Genomic DNA, 22,292 nt, shown 5'->3' on the forward strand with positions numbered 1-22,292 from the left:
GAAGGAAAATAAAATATGTTTTACGTTTTGTGCACCTGCATGTCGTGATCATTAACCAGTGTCAGAAAATGATGACCAGGCAGATGTGATCAGTAAAAGATGAAGAGAGGAATTAGGAAGTGTGAAAAGGTGTAATATGTCATTTATTTGAATTAGTGCTTAATTTAATGAATCTGATTAGTTAATCCTGATTCTATTTAATCACCCATCTCTGTGTATCAATCTCCATGTAAACATGTGTGTCTCACGCTCCCTCTGTATACTGCAGTCCCGCCCTTAAAGTCACACACAGAACCATCATAAGCCTCGTATAAAACACACAGAGAGTCGTTTATGCGCAGAGAGCTGAAGCCTGCAATAATCACCTCATAATGTTCAGGGATATGATCTCTGTATAAACCCTCATGCGTCGCGCGGCGTGTCTTTGTCTCGCGAGGCGCTGGGCCGCGTCGACAACATCCACCATAAACCGTGTGATACTCACGTAATAAAGCCGCACGATATCCACGCGATAAAGCCGTATAATATTCACGCAAGAACACCGTGTTACATTCGCGCAGGAAAGCCGCCTGATACTCACGCGATAGCGCCGGGTCCTCAGCAGCGCACACAGCGTCGATCAGAGAGACGCGCGTCGGATCGCTGTGATCCAGAAAAGCCGCATCACGCACGAGCAGCGCGGAATCAGCGCGATACTCACGGGATGCTGACGGCTCTGAGCGCGCTCCTCCCCGGGGAGCCGCCTCCTCCTCCTCCTCCTCCGGAGCCGCAGTCACGCTCTCCTCCCTCGGCTCCGGTTCACGGGACGGGGCCCCAGCGGTCTCTGGAGGACTAGTATCCTCGGTTACCTGCCAAGTGCTGCTTATTTCAGCTATCTGGGTAGTCGAGCTTTCTTCACCTCTCTGTGGAGCAGCACCAGATCTTTGAGGAGTAAGAGTTTCTTCAGTCATGTGAGGAGTACTAGTAACCTCAGCTGTCTGCGCAGTACTAGTTATCTCAGTCACCTGTGGCGCACTGGCTTCTTCACTAATTTGTGAAGCACTAGTTATCTCAGCTGGAGCGCTAGTTTCTTCAGTTATCTGTGAAGCTCCGGTCACTACAGATGTCTGTGTGATGTTCGTTTCTTCATTCATCTGGGGAGCACTCGGTTGTTCAGTTTTCTGTGGAGTAAAGCTAATAGTTTCTTCGGTTATCTGTGAAGCACCAGCTGTCTCTGGAGAACTAGTTACCTCGGTCTGTGGACTAATAGTTTCTTTAGTGGCATGTTCAGTGCTAGTTACCTCAATTTTCTGTGGAGCACTAGTTTCTTCCGTCTGTTGAGTACTAGTTACCTCAGTCATCGGTGGAGCACTAGTTTCTTCAGTAATCTGTTGAGTACTAGTTACCTCAGTCGTCTGTGGAGCGCTAGTTACTTCAATGTTCTGTGGAGCACTAGTTTCTTCAGTAATCTGTGGAGCACTAGTAACCTCAGTCGTCTCTGGAGCACTAGTTACCTCAGTGGTCTGTGCAGTAGTAATGCTAGTAAGACTAGTGTTCTCCGCGCGGTTCGGCGTCTCGTCTGCCGGCGTCGGAGAGACCGCAGCGGCTTCCTTCACGGTGATATCGCGCGGGGCTCCTTCGGGCGCAGCGGGGGGAACTTTATCTGCTTCTTCCATCTGGACCCTGCTCTTGATGCTCCAGACTCGAGTGTTGCGGCTGAGCGCAGACAGTTTTCCGCAGAGCCTCGACGCAGCTGAAGTTCACAGACTCCGCCAAAGTGACTAAGCGGAATGCTGACTGGAATTCCTTGACCAATCAGTAGACAGCGCGGTTGAGCGATGTGACGAGGGGCCAATCGAGAAGCAGAGGCGCGCGAAGCCCCGCCCATCATCGACTTGTCCGCGCCTCTTTTCTCATGCTCGCTTTGTGTGATGTGCTTTATGTTAGAGTTTACCTCATCACAGAATTGCACCATAGTAAACACGCTAAGATGATGTTTTCTGTGTGATGAAACCGAGTAGCACGCTTGTATTATCTGAGCAGCACTGATAGATGTGAATACGACACTTTCTTCTCCATTTGTTTTGATATTAAATAAGAGAGAGAGGGGTCCTGTGAAGCTGTGTGTGTGTGCTGGGTGTAGAATGCGGTGCTGTGTAGACAGAACTATATATAAACGTAAGTATATCCCACATGTGCTACACATATATCTCACAGGTCATGTTTCAGATATGTGCGCATGCACACGGGTGGTGTGTGTGTTCAGTAAAATGCACACGTACATGCCATCTGTGAATGCTGCTGGTTTGTCTTGAGCACTTTGTATACTTCATAGTATTCACTAGTGAGGCAGTGAGCAGCACATCTCATAAACATCTGCATCGTTCTGCCAGCTCAGATAGCAGATGCTCTTGTGTTACTGAGGGCTGCTGTGCCTGTCAGTCACACACACACACACACACACACACACTCACACACACACACACACTCACTCTCACACACACACACTCACTCTCACACACACACACTCACACACACACACACACACACACTCTGACTGCTCGGAGTAAGGCAGTGGAAGAGGTGTTCCCCTAATTACCTCATTTACTTTAAATCACAGTGATGTTTTATGCTGTCAAACGTCCATGAAGCTGCTCTTGTAGGAGAAAAGAGCGCAGCATCAGCATCTGAAATAAGAGCTCTGGCACATTATAACAGACAGAGATCTCTCAGAGCCTGTGAGGCACAAAAGAAGACACTCTGAAGAATGTTTCTGTCCGGCATCACTGGATCACCCAGACATCAGGGCGAGTAAGAGTCAGGACACTGTGCAGGGCAGGAGGTCTTCTTCTGCTCTGGGCCTCAGCTCGCTCTGATAAGAGACCAAAATAAGCAGAGCATCTGTCAGAGCTCTCAAGTGTGAGGACTGGGGCTCTCTCAGGGTCCTCTCCGGCCCCGTCAGTCACACAAACCCTTCAGACGCCACAGTCACTGAACACACACACACACACACACACACACACACCTGTGCTCATTAATCCAGGAGAAGCAGCCCAGCGCCGAGTCCAGGTCCACTTGTGTGTGTCAGCGACCAGCAGCTGCCGCAGGAGGGGCAGCTCCGGGACCACGCTGCTGTTTTGGTTCAGTGTTGAGCTATTTTCATTAGTGAGCAAAGATAGACGCAATATCTGATCATGTGAGCTCCTGCACTCGAGCTGATCGGCTATATTTGATTTCATCAGTCCTGAGTGACTCATATTCAGAAATATCTGCGAGCGTGTGTTCGACCGAGCAGAGACTGAAATCACGCCTGTGTCGATCTCACTGAGGTTTCTGAAAGTGTGCAGTCACTGTGCTGAGATCAGCTGATTACCCACAATCCCCTGGGGTCTGCTCACACGAGGCGTGAGGTGTGTCTGCCGCTGCATTGTTTTATCAATGAAAGATCAGAGTCTCGCACACTCTCAACTACAGCCAGCGCCGGCCCCGTCCAGCTCCAGCCGAAACCAGCTTCCAGACTCTCCAGAGCACTAGAGACATGAATCATCTCTGAGCAGACACACATCAGTCTCAGCATCGTCCAGGAGATCAGGAGGAGTGTGTGTCTTCATCAGAGAAACGTCTGAAATAACATCTGATTAAAACATGAGCGTAATCCACAGCACTCCATCGGTCAGCATCTGGAGAAGACAGAAGATCAAACTAATCCAGCATGGAGAGGTTTTTAACTCAAGTTCTGTAGAGTCCATAATCCATAAGATCTCTTCTTCCAGTGAAAGTGTTCAGGTCTGAATCAGGAGAGAAATCAAGCTCTAAACAAACATAAGGCTGAATGATGGCAGGAAATGCAGAGGAGATTTATTATGGCTTATAGACATGAGGGTAAGGATAAATTACTCCTTTAACCCACGACATCCACCACAGAGACACACTACAGACAGTCTTTCAGTTGTAGTACCATGTTCCAGCCATCAGATACATCCCAAAGTGTTTAGTTCTGTTTAATTATTGTTTTTGTAGGAAAAAAAGCATTTAAACTCAAACAGACTGTTCATCGGCTGATTGCATGACCATAGCCTTAAAAAGTTCAAACCTGCACAAAAATAACACTTTCATGTCATTGTTCTTCAGGCAGTAACACCGTCCTGGTCTTCTGATGATTCCTGACACAAAGTCTTTGAGTCTGTGAGCGTGTCAGGATTGGTGAGACACACTCGCAGCATGCTATCACTGCAGAGTTTAAACTCAGTGAAACATTCATTTCACATCCCTCAAAGATCCTGACAGTGATGGGAGAAAACATTAAAGTTGTAGAACCAAAGAAGATCAGGGGAACACGCAGGATGGTCCAAAAGAACAACCCTAAGTCCTGGAAGTCCTTCATCAGGAGGATGTTGTGAACCAGTCTTTATCACTCAGACCAGCTACTCAGAGAGAGAAGACCATCTCCACGTACCTGAAGATCCAGTATCCCTCACCAGATCATGAGGGAGCCGTGTAGAAATCAGTGGGATCTCATCAGGACGGTCCAGGCTAAATCTTTGCTGATAGCATGCTGCGAGTGTCTCACCAATCCTGACACGCTCACAGACTCAAAGACTTTGTGTCGCGAATCATCAGAAAACCAGGACGGTGTTACTGCCTGAGGAACAACGACATCAAAGTGTTATTTTTGTGCAGGTTTGAACTTTTTAAGGCTACGGTCTTAAACTTTTGATCAGTTGGTGAACAGCCTGTTTGAGTTTAAATGTTGTTTTTTAATAATTTGCCTATTTTCTATTTGTCTCTTGGTCCTGTTTCTTCTTTTGTCATTTTGAAGGAGTACTTCCACGAGTGTGAAGTATGAACACTTTTCCCCTGATCTTGAGGTTCTGTTCAGGAGTGTGTTTGGTTCATGCAGTGGATAGACGTGTAATGAGCAGAAAGACTCTGAGGGGTCAGGTGTCATGCTGAATCAAACAGACACACAGCTGACACACTGACACACATGAACTCACACACACACACACACACACACACACACACACACACACACACACACACACACACACACACACACACACACACACACACACACACACAGACACACTCACACACACACACACACACTCACACACACACACACACACACACACACACACACACACACACACACACACACACACACACACACACACACACACACACACACACACACACACACACACACACACACACACACACACACACACACACACACACACACACACACACACACACACACACACACACACACACACACACACACACACACACACACACACACACACACACACACACACACACACACACACAGACACACACACACACACACAGACACACACACACACACACACACACACACACACACACACACACACACACACACACACACACACACACACACACACACACACACACACACACACACACACACACACACACACACACACACACACACACACACACACACACACACACACACACACACACACACACACACACACACACACACACACACACACACACACACACACACACACACACACACACACACACACACACACACACACACACACACACACACACACACACACACACACACACACACACACACACACACACACACACACACACACACACTCACACACACACTCACACACACACACACACACACACACACACACACACACACACACACAGACACACACACACACACACACACACACACACACACACACACACACACACACACACACACACACACACACACACACACACACACACACACACACACACACACACACACACACACACACACACACACACACACACACACACACACACACACACACACACACACACACACACACACACACACACACACACACACACACACACACACACACACACACACACACACACACACACAACACACACACACACACACACATATATGGCACACACACATAAATTCTCATAAATTTTACACACACACACCACACAGACACATAAATCTGCATGTTTTTCATATTTAATCTAAGGGCATTATTTTACCTTTATAGAAGGCATTTTCCCACTAATCTTTAATTTAAAATGATTACATTTTATCTATTAAATTATTATAATATATCTGCTATTATCTATAGCCTACGCTATCAAATTAAATAATTTAGACTGAAAAATACAAATGCATAAAATTATGTAAAAATAAATGTTTTATATATTTGTTCTTTCAAGCGATTCATTTAAACGACTGATTCAGTAGATGATTGGGTTAATGAAGCTTTAACTCAAACGATTCGTTCAGCAGTGAATCATCTGTTTGATGTGATGTGGATCTGCCTAAAATGTTAAATAATATTGTATTTGGCTTTTAAACTGTTTATAGAACTAATGTTAAATAATTCCTTTCTTATTTGTTTATTTTTTACCTCCGTTTGCCTTAAACTGTCAGTTCTAGCTATATTTGCTACTTTAAATGTAATACTGCTTCTGTTGTGGTGTCTAAATAGTTAGTTTTGCTAACTAATAGTTAATAACTAATAGTTACTTGTCTGGTGTTAATGAAGCATTAACGTTGAGCTCTGGAGTCTATGAGCTCGGCCCCAGCCCAGTTTAAACCCTGGAGATGGAGATATATATATATTTACAGGGTTTAAATTGGGCTGGGGACACACACACAGACATATATATATATATATATATATATATATATATATATATACACACACACATACATACACACACTAAAACAAGCTCCTGGATCCTGTGTCCACAACAAACTAAACTCAATCATGAACCTTTTTCTGAAAGATTAGAACAACTGGTATGTTGTTAAAGAACGCACTGTATTTCTGATTTGTTTCTGATTTCTGCCAAAAATGAAATACGAAGCCGTCCTAAGTCAGGCTGTAAAGGAAGTCAAGCAGTATTTATGGCCCGTGATTCGGGTCTCAGTCTGGACAGTCTGAAGCAGGGTGAACTAACTCATCTGATCAGTACAGCACTGATGTCTGGGATGAGAGCGTGTTCATGCTGATCTGCTGTTTTATTAGGACTTTTACTTTGAAAGATTTTCACACTCTTGGGTCAGAAACGGATCCCTCTTTACCGTCTGCTGCTCGATCTTGTAGGTTTGTGCTGTACAACATCAGGAAAATCAGACCGTACTTATCAGAACACGCTACACAGATCCTCGTCCAGGCACTAGTCCCATTCTTACTTGACTACTGCAACGCCCTCCTTGCTGGCCTCCCAGCCTCTACAACCAGACCTCTTCAGATGGTCCAGAATGCAGTGGCTAGGGTGGTCTTCAACGAACCAAGGAGGGCCCACGTCACGCCCCTCTTCATTAGTTTACACTGGCTTCCTATAGATGCCTGCATCAAATTCAAATCCCTGATGCTGGCCTACAGGACAATCACAGGCTCTACTCCCTCATACTTACACTCATTAATTGAATCATAGGGTTCCCTCCAGGTGCCTACGCTCTGCAAACGAAAGCGTCTTGCAGTGCTGTTCACAAAACAAAATCCTCTCAATCACCTTCACCTGGTCTGTTCCTCGCTGGTGGAACGATCTGCCCGTTGCCACTAGGGCAGCAGAGTCACTAGCAATCTTCAAAAACCAACTCAAAACTCATCTTTTTCGTTTACACTTGACCCAACATCGATAGCACTTTCTTCTTCTTCTCCTGCTCTTTCCTATCATTTTCTTGTTAAAAAAAGCCTCGTGATTCGGTCTTAGGTAAGACAAGACTGAACTCAGAGCAACTTATGCATCTACTGCCCTTTTGCTGATATTAATTTGCTTCTATATGCCTACCTCATTTGTACGTCGCTTTGGATAAAGGCGTCTGCTAAATGACTAAATGTAAATGTAATGTAATGTAATGTCGTCTCATCACAGATGTATATGAGATCTGGAGAAAAGTCTCAGCTGTAGATGCTCTGCAGTGAATGGGTGCCGTCAGAATACGAGTCCAAACAGCTGATAAAAACATCCACGGCGCTCCGGTCCATCGGTTAACATCTGGAGAAGACAGAAGATCAAACTAATCCAGCTTTAGGGCGTTTTAACTAAAATATGAGTTCATAATCATAAAACTCTTCCTGGAGTGTTCTAGTCTGAATCAGGAGAGAACTCGAGATCAGGCAGAGTTTATAAAACGGCTCTAAAGAAACGTGGCTGTATTTTGATGTGAGAGATGACAGGATGCACTTGTTCTCTGGAGTTAAGGACTATGGACGTCATGATGATGTATTTCTGTCATAGCATAGGATAGTACAGGGATATCACCTAGTAAAGAGAGTCGAGCACCCTGAGGTGTGTTTGTGAGGAGTGTGCAGCAGGGAGCGCTCTTGGTCAACCTCACCCGGACCGGAAGTGACGTCCTCTGCCGGAGGAACGCGGAGGAACATTTAAAAAATACTGCCGCTCTCCCAGGAATTATCTACATTTAACAATTGCTGTTTTAATGTAGGCGTGTTTTAATCATAGTTTCAAAAACTTTCAAGAGTGTCCCTTTCTTAATAAAATCACCCAAACCGGAATGAAAAGGTAGATGAGGACGTGGCTGTACTCTGACCAATCACAGCCGTCTGCTGCGAGGCTGGACCAATCACAGCCCAGTGCGCTGTCACCACACGAGTCGGTTAGAGAGCTGTTCTTGCTTTCGATGGCGTCTGTGGAGCTCAGGAAGAGTCTGGAGGAGCTTCTCCAGCGACTCGATATCGACACGATCTGCGTCGAGCATCCCGAGGTCAGACACGAGCAGATACAACACGAGAAACCGAGCAAAGACACACACACACACACACACACACACACACACACACACACACACACACACACACACACACACACACACACACACACACACACACACTCACTCACCCAGCTGCTAAACCTTATTAGTGTCACAGTGCTTGGTTAACGCATTACTTTTTATTTAGAAGGAAATATCCGAGTAGATGTTTGAAGTGAGGACTCGGGTTACTCTGTTTCTCGTGTGTTCACAGCTGGGGTTGCCAGGTTGAGAGAAATCCGGAATAAGAGCTGTGTGTGTGTGAACATCAACTTTCTGGAGATCTAGAATACATTCATTTCACTTTTGGTGGGAAAAGGCTTTTACGTTGGAAAAAGAAAAAAAAATTAATATTAAAAACAAACAGGGAAGTCAAAAGAAACGTAACACATTACTTCTCATAAAAAATATATTAGTCTAGTGAAGTTTATTTTTATGGAGTTCAAAAATCTTGTGCAAAATGTGAAAAAAATTTAATTAAAAAAATCAATATGCGTAAATACCTCATAAAACAAATCTCATGTGGTGTCAGTCACTTCCACTGAAATTTTAGTTCGTCATGATTTTAGCTGTACCATTACACATTATTTTAATGTATTACCTCCGGTCTAGATCTGGATGAATGTGTATAAGTGTCTGAGGTGTGTGTGTGTGTGTGTGTGTGTCGCAGGTGTTCACGGTGGAGCAGATGATGCCACACCTGTCTCACCTGAGCGGCATGGCCACTAAGAACCTGTTCCTGAAGGACAAGAAGAAGAAGCGCCTGTGGCTGCTGAGCGTGCGTCACGACCGCGAGCTGAACCTGAGCGAGGTGTCCAGACGTCTGGGGCTGGGAGCGGGGAACCTGCGTCTGGCAGACGAGGCCGTGATGCTGGACGCGCTGCAGGTGGGTCAGGGCTGCGCCTCGGCCCTCGCGCTCTTCTGTGACACCGACCGCAGCGTGACGGCCGTGCTGGACCGAGACCTGACCCACGGCGAGCACCAGCGCCTCTACTTCCACCCCATGACCAACAGCGCCAGCCTGGGCCTGAGACCGGACGACCTGCTGCGCTTCCTGACCGAGACCGGACACCCGCCCGTCATCCTGAGCTTCGACTGAGAGGACACACATCACCGCTCCAGGACACACAACACTGGTCTGACGAGGAGTGTTTTAAAGTCTAATTTAATCTGATTAGAAGTACTCCTCTGATCAGTTTTACCAGCTCTGTGTAACAAACATGTTCTCCTTGAGTGAGAATAAGACAGGCGTCGTGACGTTCATCACACTGATTTAATTTATGAAAAGAGGAATGAAGCGGTATGTGGCGTTCACACAGGAGTAACGCTGTCTTTTGGCACACACACGCATGCGCACGCACTCTCTCTCACACACACACACACACACACACACACACACACACACTCTCTCACACACTCTCACACACACACACACACACACACACACTCTCTCTCACACACACACACACACACACACTCTCTCACACACACACACACACACACACACACACACACACACACACACTCTCTCTCTCTCACACACACACACACACACACTCTCTCTCTCACACACACACACACACTCTCTCTCTCTCACACACACACACACACACACACACACACACTCTCTCTCTCTCTCACACACACACACACACACACTCTCTCTCTCACACACACACACACACTCTCTCTCTCTCACACACACACACACACACACACACACACACACACACACACTCTCTTTCACACACACACACACACACACACACACACACACACACACACTCTCGGTCCTCATGTTTTTGGTGTCCAGGCTTTCCTCGGGTGTTTTCTGCAGGTCAGATGAGCAGCACACATGCAGCGGTGATCAGGAGGGAGTGAGACCAACCCCAGCTTCTCAAAGACTCCTTCTGCTTCCTTGATTCAAGGAAAAGGACGTATTTTCTGTTTTCATTGCTGAGGGTTCATGATTACAAAAGAGAGAAACGGCTGGTTTCTCATGGCAGGAGGTTGTAGGATTGTGCCGGTCTTCAGACGGTGACTCTGTCTGATGGAGAACAAGAGATGGAAACATGTTAGAGGAGAAACACAAGCCTCTTCCTCCTGATGTTCTCTTTCATGTGTGACTCTCAATAAAATACTCTGTTTTTCTCTATTACTGTGTTCTGTGGAAATGTTGAATCATTTTAGTAGCTTCATGATACAGCACTCACAACATCATTTTTAAATGGAAATGTTTATGATCAATATTTATATGATGATCATGGAGATCTGCAGGATCTGCTGTGTGCTGTTTAAACAGTGTTTCTAACAGTTCTGTGCTGAGATGAAAGCTGTCCTGGACGTGGTCCTGAGATGAGCAGCTGGTTGGGTGTTAGTCAGCGGAGATGTCCTTCATGCTGACGTGAGAGCGAGGAGTGAATCAGGAAACATTCTCATGAACATCAACAACTGGTTTCCTCCCACAGCATGAAGACATGCGCATTAGTTTAACAGAAGACTCAGACGTGAGCGAAGAAACAAGACTTGCATGAATCGACTTGTGTATAGATTGAATGGTCCTCGTCATAAGTGTCGCCTTAGAAGCTTGAATGGCATTAAGAAGGAAATAATCAAAAAAAAATTCGATAAGAACCCAAGTAATCCATACTTGAAGGTGTCTTGGAGAGCTCCTCAGGGCTCACTTCTAGGACCACTGCTCTCCCTCTCATTCATCCTGATGATCTGATGATAGCTGCTCTCTCCTCAGCTTGTCTAGCAGACTTTTGTTGCTACTTGTGGTTCCAGAAACCCATCACTTCATCACAATTTCACACTACAGCTAGGCACATCAACCAGAACAAAAAACAGCCAGAATCCTTGATGTAATGATGAATGATCAGCTGATGTTCAGACCACACTGATCCTGCAGATTTCTTTTATTCAACACCAGGAAGATCAGGCCCTTCCTTCTGGAACATGCTTCACATCTCCTTGTTCAAGACCTGGTTCTGTCCACACTGGACTGTAATGCAATGCACATATCTTCATTTCTGACCTGATTTTTGTTTTCTGTATGGGTGTGGATACTTGGGTTGTTACTAACATCTGGTGAAAGTTTCAAATCAACAGCACCTTTAGAAATATATTTACTGAGAAAAATGTTGTCATGCTGTCCCTGGCTGTGTAGTGTGTTTCTGCCTGACAGAATGAACGTTTGTCATGCTAAAATGATTTAAAAAATGATTTTACCCTTTGGTGCTGTTTGTCCTGGTTTTGGCACGATTAGGCATGATGTGAATCAGTGAAATGAACCTGAAAGAGTCACACTAGTACTGTTTGTGCTCAAAAGTAATTGCATTGAAATGAATAGGGCTGACTGTATCTAGTAGAAACCTCTGGTACCACGGGCAAACTAAATTAAACCCAAAGCTCTTTTTTTGAGATACCAACCTCAAATTTCCTCACAGATCAGGAACATGTATATTTTAAAAATGAATTTTTTTGGAAATTTGTCTTGTTTTTGACTCAGTGATAATCCACCAAGTGTCTTCTCTGAAAAGAAACCAAACTTAAGTCTGTCTGAAAAACACTCCAGATTTATGACAGATGGAAATACTACTTTCAGGTCTATGCTCAGGTTAAAAGAAATGGAAAATAGATTATGTCTACTGTATAAAAACAATTGTAGTGACATAAAATCCTCTCCAAAAATACAAAATATTGAATAACAAAACACTGAACTAATACGGTATATATAAACAGCAGCAGAGGGTTAATTAAAAGAATAAATAACTGAAGGAGAAAACACTGCTGTGAAGTCTGTATCCTGTGTGACGAGTGTGAGATCATACACAAGACTTATCAGTGCTATTACAAAACACTCCAAGTCAGCAGAACACACTCCTGTATTCAGAGATCATGACCGCTGTGTCTGACTGAATGAAGTAGATCTGAGACGATGGAAACACTGGTGTGTGTGTGTGTGTGTGTGTGTGGGGGTTTGATTACACACACACACACACACACACACACACACACACTGATGCAGAGTTCAGTCTGAATCGGCCAGTCATTCTCAGAAGTGTGTGACTGGATCTGCTCTGGACTGGAGACGGGAGAAATATATCTCCTCAGATCCTGAGGGTCGTGAGATCAGGAGACGTCTCAATCACCTGAACTACAGCCTGCTGGTCTTCCTCTCAGTCGCTGACGTGATGGTCATCAGGGAGAAGGGAGTGAATGAACCAATCATTCATATTCTCCTGTGGGGTGTTTTACTTGAGAGGAAGTCATGGCCAAATGTAACCCGAAGGTCACGGGTTCGAGTCTCAGGTCCAGCAGGGATCGTAGAAAAAGAAGTGAATGTCCAGCACTCTCCACCTTCAATACCACAACTGAGCCCCTGTGTGTGTGTGTGTGTGTGTGTGTGTGTGTGTGTGTGTGTGTGTGTGTGTGTGTGTGTGTGTGAGAGTGTGTGTGTGTGTGTGTGTGTGTGTGCGAGTGTGTGTGAGAGTGTGTGTGTGAGAGTGTGTGTGTGCGAGTGTGTGTGTGAGTGTGTGCGAGTGTGTGTGTGTGTGTGTGCGAGTGTGTGTGTGTGTGTGTGTGTGTGTGTGTGTGTGTGTGTGTGTGTGTGTGTGTGTGTGCGAGTGTGTGTGTGTGTGTGAGTGTGTGTGTGTGTGAGAGTGTGTGTGTGTGTGTGTGTGTGTGTGTGTGAGAGTGTGTGTGTGAGAGTGTGTGTGTGTGTGTGTGTGTGTGTGTGTGTGCGAGAGTGTGTGTGTGTGTGTGTGTGTGTGAGAGTGTGTGTGTGAGTGTGTGTGTGTGTGTGTGTGTGTGTGTGTGTGTGTGTGTGTGTGTGTGTGTGTGTGTGTGTGTGTGTGTGTGTGTGTGTGTGTGTGTGTGTGTGTGTGTGTGTGTGTGTGTGTGTGTGTGTGTGTGTGTGTGTGTGTGTGTGTGTGTGTGTGTGTGTGTGTGTGTGTGTGTGTGTGAGTGTGTGTGTGTGTGTGCAGTGTGTGTGTGTGTGTGTGTGTGTGTGTGAGTGTGTGTGTGCGAGTGTGTGTGTGTGTGTGTGTGAGAGTGTGTGTGTGTGTGAGAGTGTGTGTGTGTGTGTGTGTGTGTGTGTGTGTGTGTGTGTGCGCGCACACTTTGGATGCAGAGCACAATTCCAGGTATGGGTCACCTTCCCCGGTCACCGGGTCACTCTTCACGATGAATGTCATGGGCTTTAATGACCACCTCGCTCTAACGTCTCATCTAAAGGACACACACCTCTCGAAGACGCCCAGCATGCAGGTACTGACCCGCTCAGTGGGGACCAGACCCGGTCTGCAGGGTGACAGGGCTGGGGTTGCTTTGCAAAGATAACAAATGCTCTTAATGAGTAGTAACGTAGCTATTAAACCCTTTCTTGTAATGGTTTTAAATATGTATTAACCTCAGGTTGGACTTTCTGATTCTGTGGTGACTGCGCTCATCATGGTCTAGCACGTACTAACTACATGGATAGGGGCAGAATTTGGCTCAGAGTTACTTACATGTAATAATATGCTGACAGTCAGACTAGAGCACTGTCTTCGTATTAATCTCTTGGAGCACACATCATCATCTGATCTCATCCACGGCTCACTTTCACATCAAGGCGTCCCTGACGTTCGTCTGAAGTAGTTTCAAAGTCTTAAAGAGACATGTTTTCTCCTCAGGTTCCCACTGCCACGTCTTTTCTGCCTAGTTTTTCACGTTCTGTGTGATTTGTGAATGTCTTTCAGAAAAGAACTTCTGAAATGTTTAGTTTGTCTCTTTTACAGACAGAGAGGACAGATTCATACAAAAACACATTTAGACTAAAAACACTGGGGTCAGATTACTCAAAGTCTCTACTGTTCACAAAGCTGCATTATGTTCTCAGATATTATGAAATGAGCTGTTTTCTCTCTGAACGTGTGTTAAAGTGTCATTTCTTTCTGTGAAGCACAGCTGACTTTTCTTCAGTCACGTGATCTTCAGAAATCAGAATAATTTACTGAAACCTGATTATTATCAATGCTGAAAACAGTTGTGCTGCACAAAATTGAGTTTTGAGCAAACATCTGGACTGACAGATGAACAGAAAGCTCAAGAGAACAGACACGTCTTTAATGCTGCTTTTGATTAACGCAGCTTTGATGAACAAAAATATTAAAAACAAGTGGCTAAAAAAAACCCAAACAATTTCTGTTTTTGCTTAATGTCATAAATAAACCAAAATGAAAAGAAGTATTAGAGGTGTACTTTTGCGCTTCATTCTCTGGTTCTGCTGATGTTTCCCTCAGCTCTGATATCTAGCTTCTCTTGAGGACATTCAGAGGAAAAGCAGGGATTGTCATGAAAACAATACTGATATCACATTTTTTCACTAGGAATTTTATTACATATTTATGGAGAACATGAAAGTGAGGAGAACTGAACGGATCGCTCTCATTCAAACGGAGAGAAACTGAGAAACACCAAACAAACTACCGTATATAAAAAATGCTAAATATGACAAACAATGCAATGGATCATGTGAAAATTGATTGAACATTTTATGGCCTTCCACAGACAATATAAATACATATAAATACATTTAGAGCACTTAGTGATTGCTATCAGGATGTGAAGAGACGCTCGATAAAGCATAAAACAACAAAACGTTTCTGACCCAAATCACCTTCCCTGCCTTCGTTTAGTGAGGAGATGTCTGTTGATGCCGTTTAAAAGGGTCATGACACGAGAAATCACGCTCCCTTGGTCTGTGTACGCTGAACACTTCCTGCAAGTTACATAGCTTCAAATGTTTTCAGTAAAAAGCATTTACGCAATAATCCTCGGAAAACACGCCTCCAGAGCGGCACAGGCCCCGCCCACCGGCGTTCGGTCACGCCAAAAGATAACAGAAGTCTCGTCTACACTGCACACGGCATACAGACGAGTCTGGTTTAAATATCTTTGTTCTCATATCAGAAGGATCTCAGCGTAAGGAAGAAGCCGATAGTTTCTACTGAATGGCACCCATTGACTGGAGTGCTTTTACACATCAAGAACATGTTAAAGTAATAAAAAGCCATGTCGTGACCCCTTTAAGGCTAGGTTTGGTTGTGATGATGATGATGAGCATGAGTGAGGAGGAAGAGTCTGCTGAGGATGAGGACACTCACCGTGTGAATTCAGGACAGACTCTGAGCTCCGCCTCTGCTCTTAGACTTCCTGTTTTCCTGTAACACTTCCACATCTGCAGAACGAGAGCAAGCCACATCACAGAGGAGTCAGTGTCCTGAAGGACGGCACGTGGACACACGGCATGCATGGACACGAGCGGTGTGTGTTCCTGCAGAGTCAACACCACAGAGCCATGCACACACACAACAATCAGAGCCTCGCTGCCAGGAGCCCGGAGGTGGAGCAGCGCTACACACACAGAGCAGTTAACAGAGGAGTGATGGAGGTTCGGTCCGACAGAAGAATCACAGACTCATGCAGGCGGGGTCAGGGGTCACACGCAGCCGTACTCGTACCACAGCGACTGGCCGTCCTCCGAGGGCTCGGCCTCGGCCTCGTCTGAGCGCTTGGCCTTATGGGGAGGGCCGCTAATGCTACTAACGAGGGACGTGTTGAGCGACAGGATGGCCTGGTTTCTAGCACCGCCCGTCACCGCAGGCTCGCTAAAGATGGAGTCCAGAAAGATGGAGTCTACGGTGAAGGAGGGACCTAGAAAGGCCTGCAGGCTGGACGGCTCGGGCTCCTCTACGCGGCAGGGCATGCTAGCGGACTTGGGCAGGGCTGGGTCACTGTACTCACTCTGGGGGCGTGCGGGCGCCGGGTCCACCAGCACGGGCTGACGGCTGTCCTTGGAGAGCAGCTCGTGGATGCTGGTGCGGCGCACCGAGCCCTCGGCCGTGGAGATGACGCTGCTGGCGCGGGGCAGCCCGGCGGCCGTGTCCAGACGCTCCGACAGCGACGCCGACGAGGCCTTGCTCTGCGCAGACAGACCGGCTCGGGGCGGCGCCGACCCTCTGGCCCGGGTGCTCTCGGCCTTGCGCAGGCTGGGGCGGCCCGGCTGACCGGCTCCTGCTGAGGCCTTACCGCTGGACGAGCGCAGGATGCCCCGGCTCTTCACACGCTCTCTGGACACCGCTCCGGACGCTGAGAGACCGGCCTGCGCAGGGACAGGAAACACTGAGAACGGAGCAGGATCCACGCCGCAACATATCTGCTAGGTATTTTTCTAATTATTACATCACATGTGTCAGATTTTAATAAGAAATTGGTCACTCTCGTCACTATACATCCCTGTCATTATACTGTACAGTGCTTTGAAGCAACCTGTGTTGTTAAAAGCGCTATATAAATAAAAATGATTGATTGATTGATTGAGATGTTTATCTGCTCAACTCCAACTTTATTTCTTCAGTAAAACACAAAGAAAGATTTTTAACTGCAGTCAAATAATGGCAGTCAGTGGACACCAATCGTTCCAAAGCATCATCGATGTATCATCATGAGTTTCATTTGTTTTCGTCTGTGTTTTTTTTCTCTCAAAGCTTTGGAACGTTTGGTGTCCACTGACTGGTCTCCCACAACCTCATGATCTTCAATGTTTGACCTACTCAATGTTTATTTTTCTTAAAAAGTGACGGTTTCACTAGATAAGACCCTTATTCCTCGGCTGGGATCACGTAGAGCTCTTTGAACCTGCTGAGCACCACTGAAGTCCACGAAACAGAAAAATACTTCTTGGATGACGTGGAGGTGAGTAAATCATCAGGGAAGTGAAGTAATGCTTTAAAGCACCTGACTCACTAACAGTGTCTGAGACTCCAGGCCTGTGAAATCATCAGCTCACTTTAATAAGATCACCAGACAGAGAACAGAGATGATTGTATGAGCAGGTAATGATGACCGGACGGAGCGGGGGTGTGTGTGTGTCTGTGTGTGTCTGTGTGTGTGTCTGTGTGTGTGTGTGTGTGTGTGTGTGTCTGTGTGTGTGTGTGTCTCTGTGTGTGTGTGTGTGTGTGTGTGTGTGTGTGTGTGTGTGTGTCTCTGTGTGTGTGTGTCTGTGTGTGTGTGTGTGTGTCTGTCTCTGTGTGTGTGTGTGTGTGTGTGTGTGTCTCTGTGTGTGTGTGTGTGTGTGTGTCTCTGTGTCTGTGTGTGTGTGTGTGTGTGTGTGTGTGTCTCTGTGTGTGTGTGTGTGTCTGTGTGTGTGTGTGTGTGTGTGTGTGTGTGTGTGTGTGTGTGTGTGTGTGTGTGTGTGTGTGTGTGTGTGTGTGTGTGTGTGTGTGTGTGTGTGTGTGTGTGTGTGTGTGTGTGTGTGTGTGTGTGTGTGTGTGTGTGTGTGTGTGTGTGTGTCTGTGTCTCTGTCTCTGTGTGTGTGTCTCTGTGTCTCTGTCTCTCTGGAACTGCTGCAGGGACACCATCTCGCTGCCTGTGGATCTAGCCCTGCGTTTGCCCTCCAGAGCGCTGCTCCTCGCCGGACTGTCCAGACTCACACTGCCTGTGGATCGCCCTCGCTGCTCTCGCCGGACTGTCCAGAGGCCGGCTCTCGCTGTGAGGCTGCCGCACTCATTCATCACACCTGACACACACACACTCTAGGATTAATCCTGCACACTTGAAAAAAACCATAACAAACCACCCCCCCCTCACGTACACACACACACTCCAGGACAGCACGGGTTTAGTGTGTGTTAAGACCTCATAGACACAAGGCTGGGTGTAAGGACAGGGTGTGTATAATTTTAATATGAATTAAACATCTCTATGTGAAAGACTGACTCCCTGACTGACTCATCATCACAGAAAAGCACGCTTGAGGCTGTTTTATGACTCAGACGCGTGTTCTCCTCATCATCTGGTGATATCTGCTCAAACACACACACACACACACACACACACACGCACTCACTCTGACTACAGCACAAAGTGTCATTCTTTTCAGGAGCATCTGAGAGAGCTAAGATGCATGAAGGCTTGGTCCATGTAATGAGAGTAGAGGGCGCTAGCTAGCCGCAGCCCGAGGAGCTGACCTCCCGCCGGGTCAACAGATGGAGCGGACAGACGCTGGCGGTCACTCACCCTGAGCTCGCTCCTCCTCCGACAGCTGCGTGACGTCTTCACTGGACACGGCTGCTCCTACAACACACCACACACACCGAGCACTTCATTTAAAACCTGCGTTACGGGAATCTACCCGTTTGCATTAAAACATTTCATTTGAGTGTTGATTAATATAGTTAAAAATAAAAAGCAACTGAATTGAGGGTGTATTCAGGGCTAGGTCTCTTGTTTTGGTCCGGACCGAGTGCTGATTTGTTGTTGTTTGGAGCGGCTCACTTTCACACTGCCCTTTTTGCAAGAGAAGCAGAAACTATAAACAAACCACACTTGTGCTGAAGTCGTCCAATCATTGGGAAAAAAACACAAAAACAGGCTAATCATGAAGATCTTTCCTAGGGCCGTTTTTATTCTTTTTTTAATCGTTTTATTCTTTTAATCGGATTCTAACGCAACGTGGAGACAATGCCAAGTGATGTTGTAATTATGACTTGCTAAAAGTAAAATCTATAGATATAAAATCCCCCCTAAAATCAAAATTAGTATCAATAGTGTGAAGTTTATCTATAAGCCAGTGTGCGCCAAAAAACTAAATGTGCATTTAGAAGATGTTAAAGTGGCTAAAGTGGATCAATGATTTTTTTTAGGATCAATGAACTCTCAGATCAATAGTTCTGCTTCTCATCAAATCTCCCGACCAATCAAACGCTCTCTGAGTCTGAAGAGACGCTGAAGCTGAGGCTGAGATCTGTGTTCTGTACGGTGAGCTGATTCAGACGGTGTAAAGAGACGAGGTCTGGCTTCTCGCTGTGTCACGTGATCCACGGCAGCGCTCACAGTCTGACCGGACCTCGTCTCCGGGCCAGAACCACCATCACGCAGAGCCAACCATAGAATAAACACTTAGCACTCCTCCGCCTCAGCACTGTTCACTGTTCTGCTTTAATAAGAGTTTCACGCTGAATCTAGGGCTAATCTATCAGACTATGGCAGTCAAAGGCAGCTCAGCAGCTCTGGTCAGAGCGGATATAAACATAACGTCCCTGGCGCCACTGGAGGCGGGCTGCTCGATCTGTAGGGTTACATCACTACACAAAATAATGCTGTGTGTCTCAAGGCACTTCAGGGGACCTTTAAAGCACATCAAACTGTGAGTTTAAACATTTATTCTAGATAAAAGTACGCTATTAGGTGCACATCCAGTGGCTTGCGTCGAGACAGGAAGCTGAAGCGTGCCTCAGGACATCAGTGGAAACACATTAAATATGTAAATGTTGCTCATAAAGGTAAGAGAAATACATCGTTCAGGGTCTATTTTTATTTAGTGCACTTAAGAAACCCCAAAAAACGTTGTGCTTTTCTAATATAAAGAAAACTATTGCGTCACAATAATGAACCGATACTCAGTGAATATTTTCGTTACAGCTTTGAATTACTACAACCCCAAATAATGCTTATCCAAAACCAAAATCCAGCAGTAACCTCAGACCTGTATCGGAGCGGCCCCGGGTCAGACACAGCCCGGCGTAGTCCAGGGACCCGAACTCCTTCACATGCTGGGCCCCGATGGCCTCGTCTGGAGCCTCCAGATGATCTGTGCTGCTGGACCACTGGCCCTCGGACACAGCCATCGTCTGCAGCAGGTCGTTCATGGCTGAGACACACACACACACACACACACACACACACTCCGCATTAACACACTGAAGACGAGAAAGAGATGAAGAGGATGTGATCGGTGGAGAGATGATTCATTCACACCACCTGAGGAGTCCCTGATGAGGAGGTCTGAGCAGACACACTCAGATCATCACACACATCTCCACACAGATCTGACTTGATCTGAGGGCTGAAGTCGTAACCGACAGTAAAGAAGTGAGTGTAGAGTGTACCTGAAGTAAAACAAACCTTTATCTGGACCTCAGCTGTACTTCTGAGCTATTACTGCATTACGCATAAAAAAGCTGTTCTAGTGAATAAGTATACTGGTTTAGTACACTGAAAGAACAAGTGCAGGGTATTTGTCTGAAGCGTATCGTATGTAAATGTGTTTGATGTATACTTGGCGTGAAACAGCAGTTAGTGTATTTATTTTCACTAGTTGTGTGTGGGTCAGGAGAGAAGTGATGCATGATGGGAGTGCTTTAGACGGCTGCTGATGTGTGAGTGATGATGAAGACGATCAGGTGTCTTACACATAGAGCGGCGGTAGACGGCCTTCACTCGGTCTTTCTCCTTGGATCGGTTCCTCATGAACGGAAGCTTTTTCAGCGCTGTTGCCGGACAAGAAACGCAACGAGCGTGAGGAGAGAACAGACGCAGGTTAGCAGGTGAACCGATGCTCATACCACAGCATGATCACATGATCACACCACACCGGCGATGCCCACAGGACAACAGCAAATGAGTATTAAAGGGTGCAATGCTGGGGAGGCACAGATCACACAGATGGAGAAGTATGGCGCCGAATGCAGTCACACACACTGTTTGCACTGCACCTTTTAATATCAGAGAAGAACACAAATGCAGAGTGTTCATGGGCTGACTGACTGCATACCGTTAGAGGAAGCCTGCGTTTGGCTTTTCTCAACTCTCTTCCCTTGGCAAAGAAAGCAAGAAAACACAAGAGAGAGTGTCAGGCCAGAGCATACATCTCATACACGTGTGTCTGTGGAAGTCATTCTCCAGCGGAGAGGCGCACATTTAACTAACTGACTTAAGACTGGTCACAGTGACGATCGATTGAAGGGGTCATGAACTCCCTTGATCTGTTGACATCTGTGCAGGTAACTGCACTACTAAAACATCCTGTAAGTTCAGAACTCTGCTCGTTTTTGTCAGGACTGTAGTAGGAGGACTGTAGCACGTTAAATAAATTGTACATAATTCTCTTTATATCTGTCTTGTCTTGTTATCGTGTTGCACTGTAGAGTTTTTGTCACTAAAACAAATTCCTCGTATGTGCAAACATACCTGGCAATAAAGTGATTCTGATTCTGATTCTGATTCTAAATCACAATGATATCACAATTGAGCAGAAGCTGACAGGTATTTCCATGTGCTTTCATGTGCTGTAGTTTACTGAGAAGCCACACAAACAGCGTGTAGTCAGTGAACTCTGGCTCTGTGTAGAAAATGCTGCTCCATCTGAAAGCAGGTGACGGAGATTAACATCTGATCACAGAACCAGCTTTACTGACGAGATGCACGTGAATAATCACATGTGATTTTTCGTTCAGCACTATATTGTAGTTCGTTTTTACAAAAGAGGCGAACATGAAGGTCTACATGGAAACTAAACGCTCCACAGACAGCAAGACTATTCCACACATACTGGAGAAGACTCACGAACTAACAGAAATACATAAACAAGCTCTGCACTTCATGAGCCTTTTAACGTTTCATTTCAGTAAAACTAGCGTCACACAGAACTGTAAAACTA

The 22,292-nt window shown here is 46.0% G+C and overlaps 4 protein-coding genes and 3 long non-coding RNA genes across 10 annotated transcripts in view; 3 read left to right on the forward strand and 4 right to left on the reverse strand.

The window, feature by feature from the left end:
- Positions 1-366, forward strand: part of LOC122356499 — a 1,613-nt gene extending 1,247 nt beyond the window's left edge. The window contains exon 2 of the long non-coding RNA XR_006252344.1: positions 1-366. This exon is cut by the window's left edge and continues 199 nt beyond it. This is a non-coding gene — a long non-coding RNA (uncharacterized LOC122356499).
- rtn4b (reticulon 4b) overlaps positions 1-1,776 on the reverse strand; it is a 13,318-nt gene extending 11,542 nt beyond the window's left edge. The window contains exon 1 of one of the 4 annotated variants that reach the window (XM_043255141.1): positions 581-1,776. In XM_043255141.1, the coding sequence (XP_043111076.1) occupies positions 581-1,655 (1,075 nt within the window). In that variant the 5' untranslated portion in view covers positions 1,656-1,776. The remainder of the gene's footprint in view (positions 1-580) is intronic. The other 3 variants (XM_043255142.1, XM_043255145.1, XM_043255144.1) reach the window with 3 other exon arrangements.
- A 789-nt stretch (positions 1,777-2,565) lies between these two features.
- On the reverse strand, positions 2,566-3,157 carry LOC122356491. The gene is made up of 2 exons (XR_006252335.1): positions 3,005-3,157; positions 2,566-2,851 (listed from the first exon to the last, which is right to left on the reverse strand). It is a non-coding gene; the product is annotated as an uncharacterized LOC122356491 (long non-coding RNA).
- A 133-nt stretch (positions 3,158-3,290) lies between these two features.
- Positions 3,291-4,901, forward strand: LOC122356501. Its single transcript, XR_006252346.1, has 3 exons — positions 3,291-3,861; positions 4,111-4,164; positions 4,799-4,901. It is a non-coding gene; the product is annotated as an uncharacterized LOC122356501 (long non-coding RNA).
- Positions 4,902-8,280: 3,379 nt separating this feature from the next.
- On the forward strand, positions 8,281-10,210 carry prorsd1 (prolyl-tRNA synthetase domain containing 1). The gene is made up of 2 exons (XM_043255222.1): positions 8,281-8,761; positions 9,477-10,210. The coding sequence occupies exons 1-2, from the start codon at positions 8,564-8,566 to the stop codon at positions 9,903-9,905; spliced, it is 627 nt and encodes a 208-aa protein (XP_043111157.1). The 5' UTR covers positions 8,281-8,563; the 3' UTR covers positions 9,906-10,210.
- Positions 10,211-16,292: 6,082 nt separating this feature from the next.
- LOC122356758 lies at positions 16,293-17,385 on the reverse strand. Its single transcript, XM_043255814.1, has 2 exons — positions 17,367-17,385; positions 16,293-16,975 (listed from the first exon to the last, which is right to left on the reverse strand). The coding sequence occupies exons 1-2, from the start codon at positions 17,383-17,385 to the stop codon at positions 16,293-16,295; spliced, it is 702 nt and encodes a 233-aa protein (XP_043111749.1).
- A 69-nt stretch (positions 17,386-17,454) lies between these two features.
- Positions 17,455-22,292, reverse strand: part of ccdc88ab (coiled-coil domain containing 88Ab) — a 32,883-nt gene continuing 28,045 nt past the window's right edge. The window contains exons 26-31 of the mRNA XM_043255815.1: positions 21,408-21,449; positions 21,046-21,123; positions 20,340-20,504; positions 18,872-18,928; positions 18,222-18,371; positions 17,455-17,504 (exon numbers count right to left, since the gene is read on the reverse strand). Of these exons, the coding sequence (XP_043111750.1) occupies positions 17,455-17,504; positions 18,222-18,371; positions 18,872-18,928; positions 20,340-20,504; positions 21,046-21,123; positions 21,408-21,449 (542 nt within the window). The remainder of the gene's footprint in view (positions 17,505-18,221; positions 18,372-18,871; positions 18,929-20,339; positions 20,505-21,045; positions 21,124-21,407; positions 21,450-22,292) is intronic.

The sequence above is a fragment of the Puntigrus tetrazona genome, chromosome 13 (assembly GCF_018831695.1).
Source record: "Puntigrus tetrazona isolate hp1 chromosome 13, ASM1883169v1, whole genome shotgun sequence".
NCBI lineage: Eukaryota > Metazoa > Chordata > Actinopteri > Cypriniformes > Cyprinidae > Puntigrus > Puntigrus tetrazona.

Bases quoted from the DNA above. Each gene is read 5' to 3' on its own strand.
- prorsd1 (XM_043255222.1), top strand. From the start codon at position 8,564: ATGAGGACGTGGCTGTACTCTGACCAATCACAGCCGTCTGCTGCGAGG. The intron at 8,762-9,476 runs GTCAGACACGAG...TGTGTGTCGCAG, and splicing joins TCTGCGTCGAGCATCCCGAG to GTGTTCACGGTGGAGCAGAT.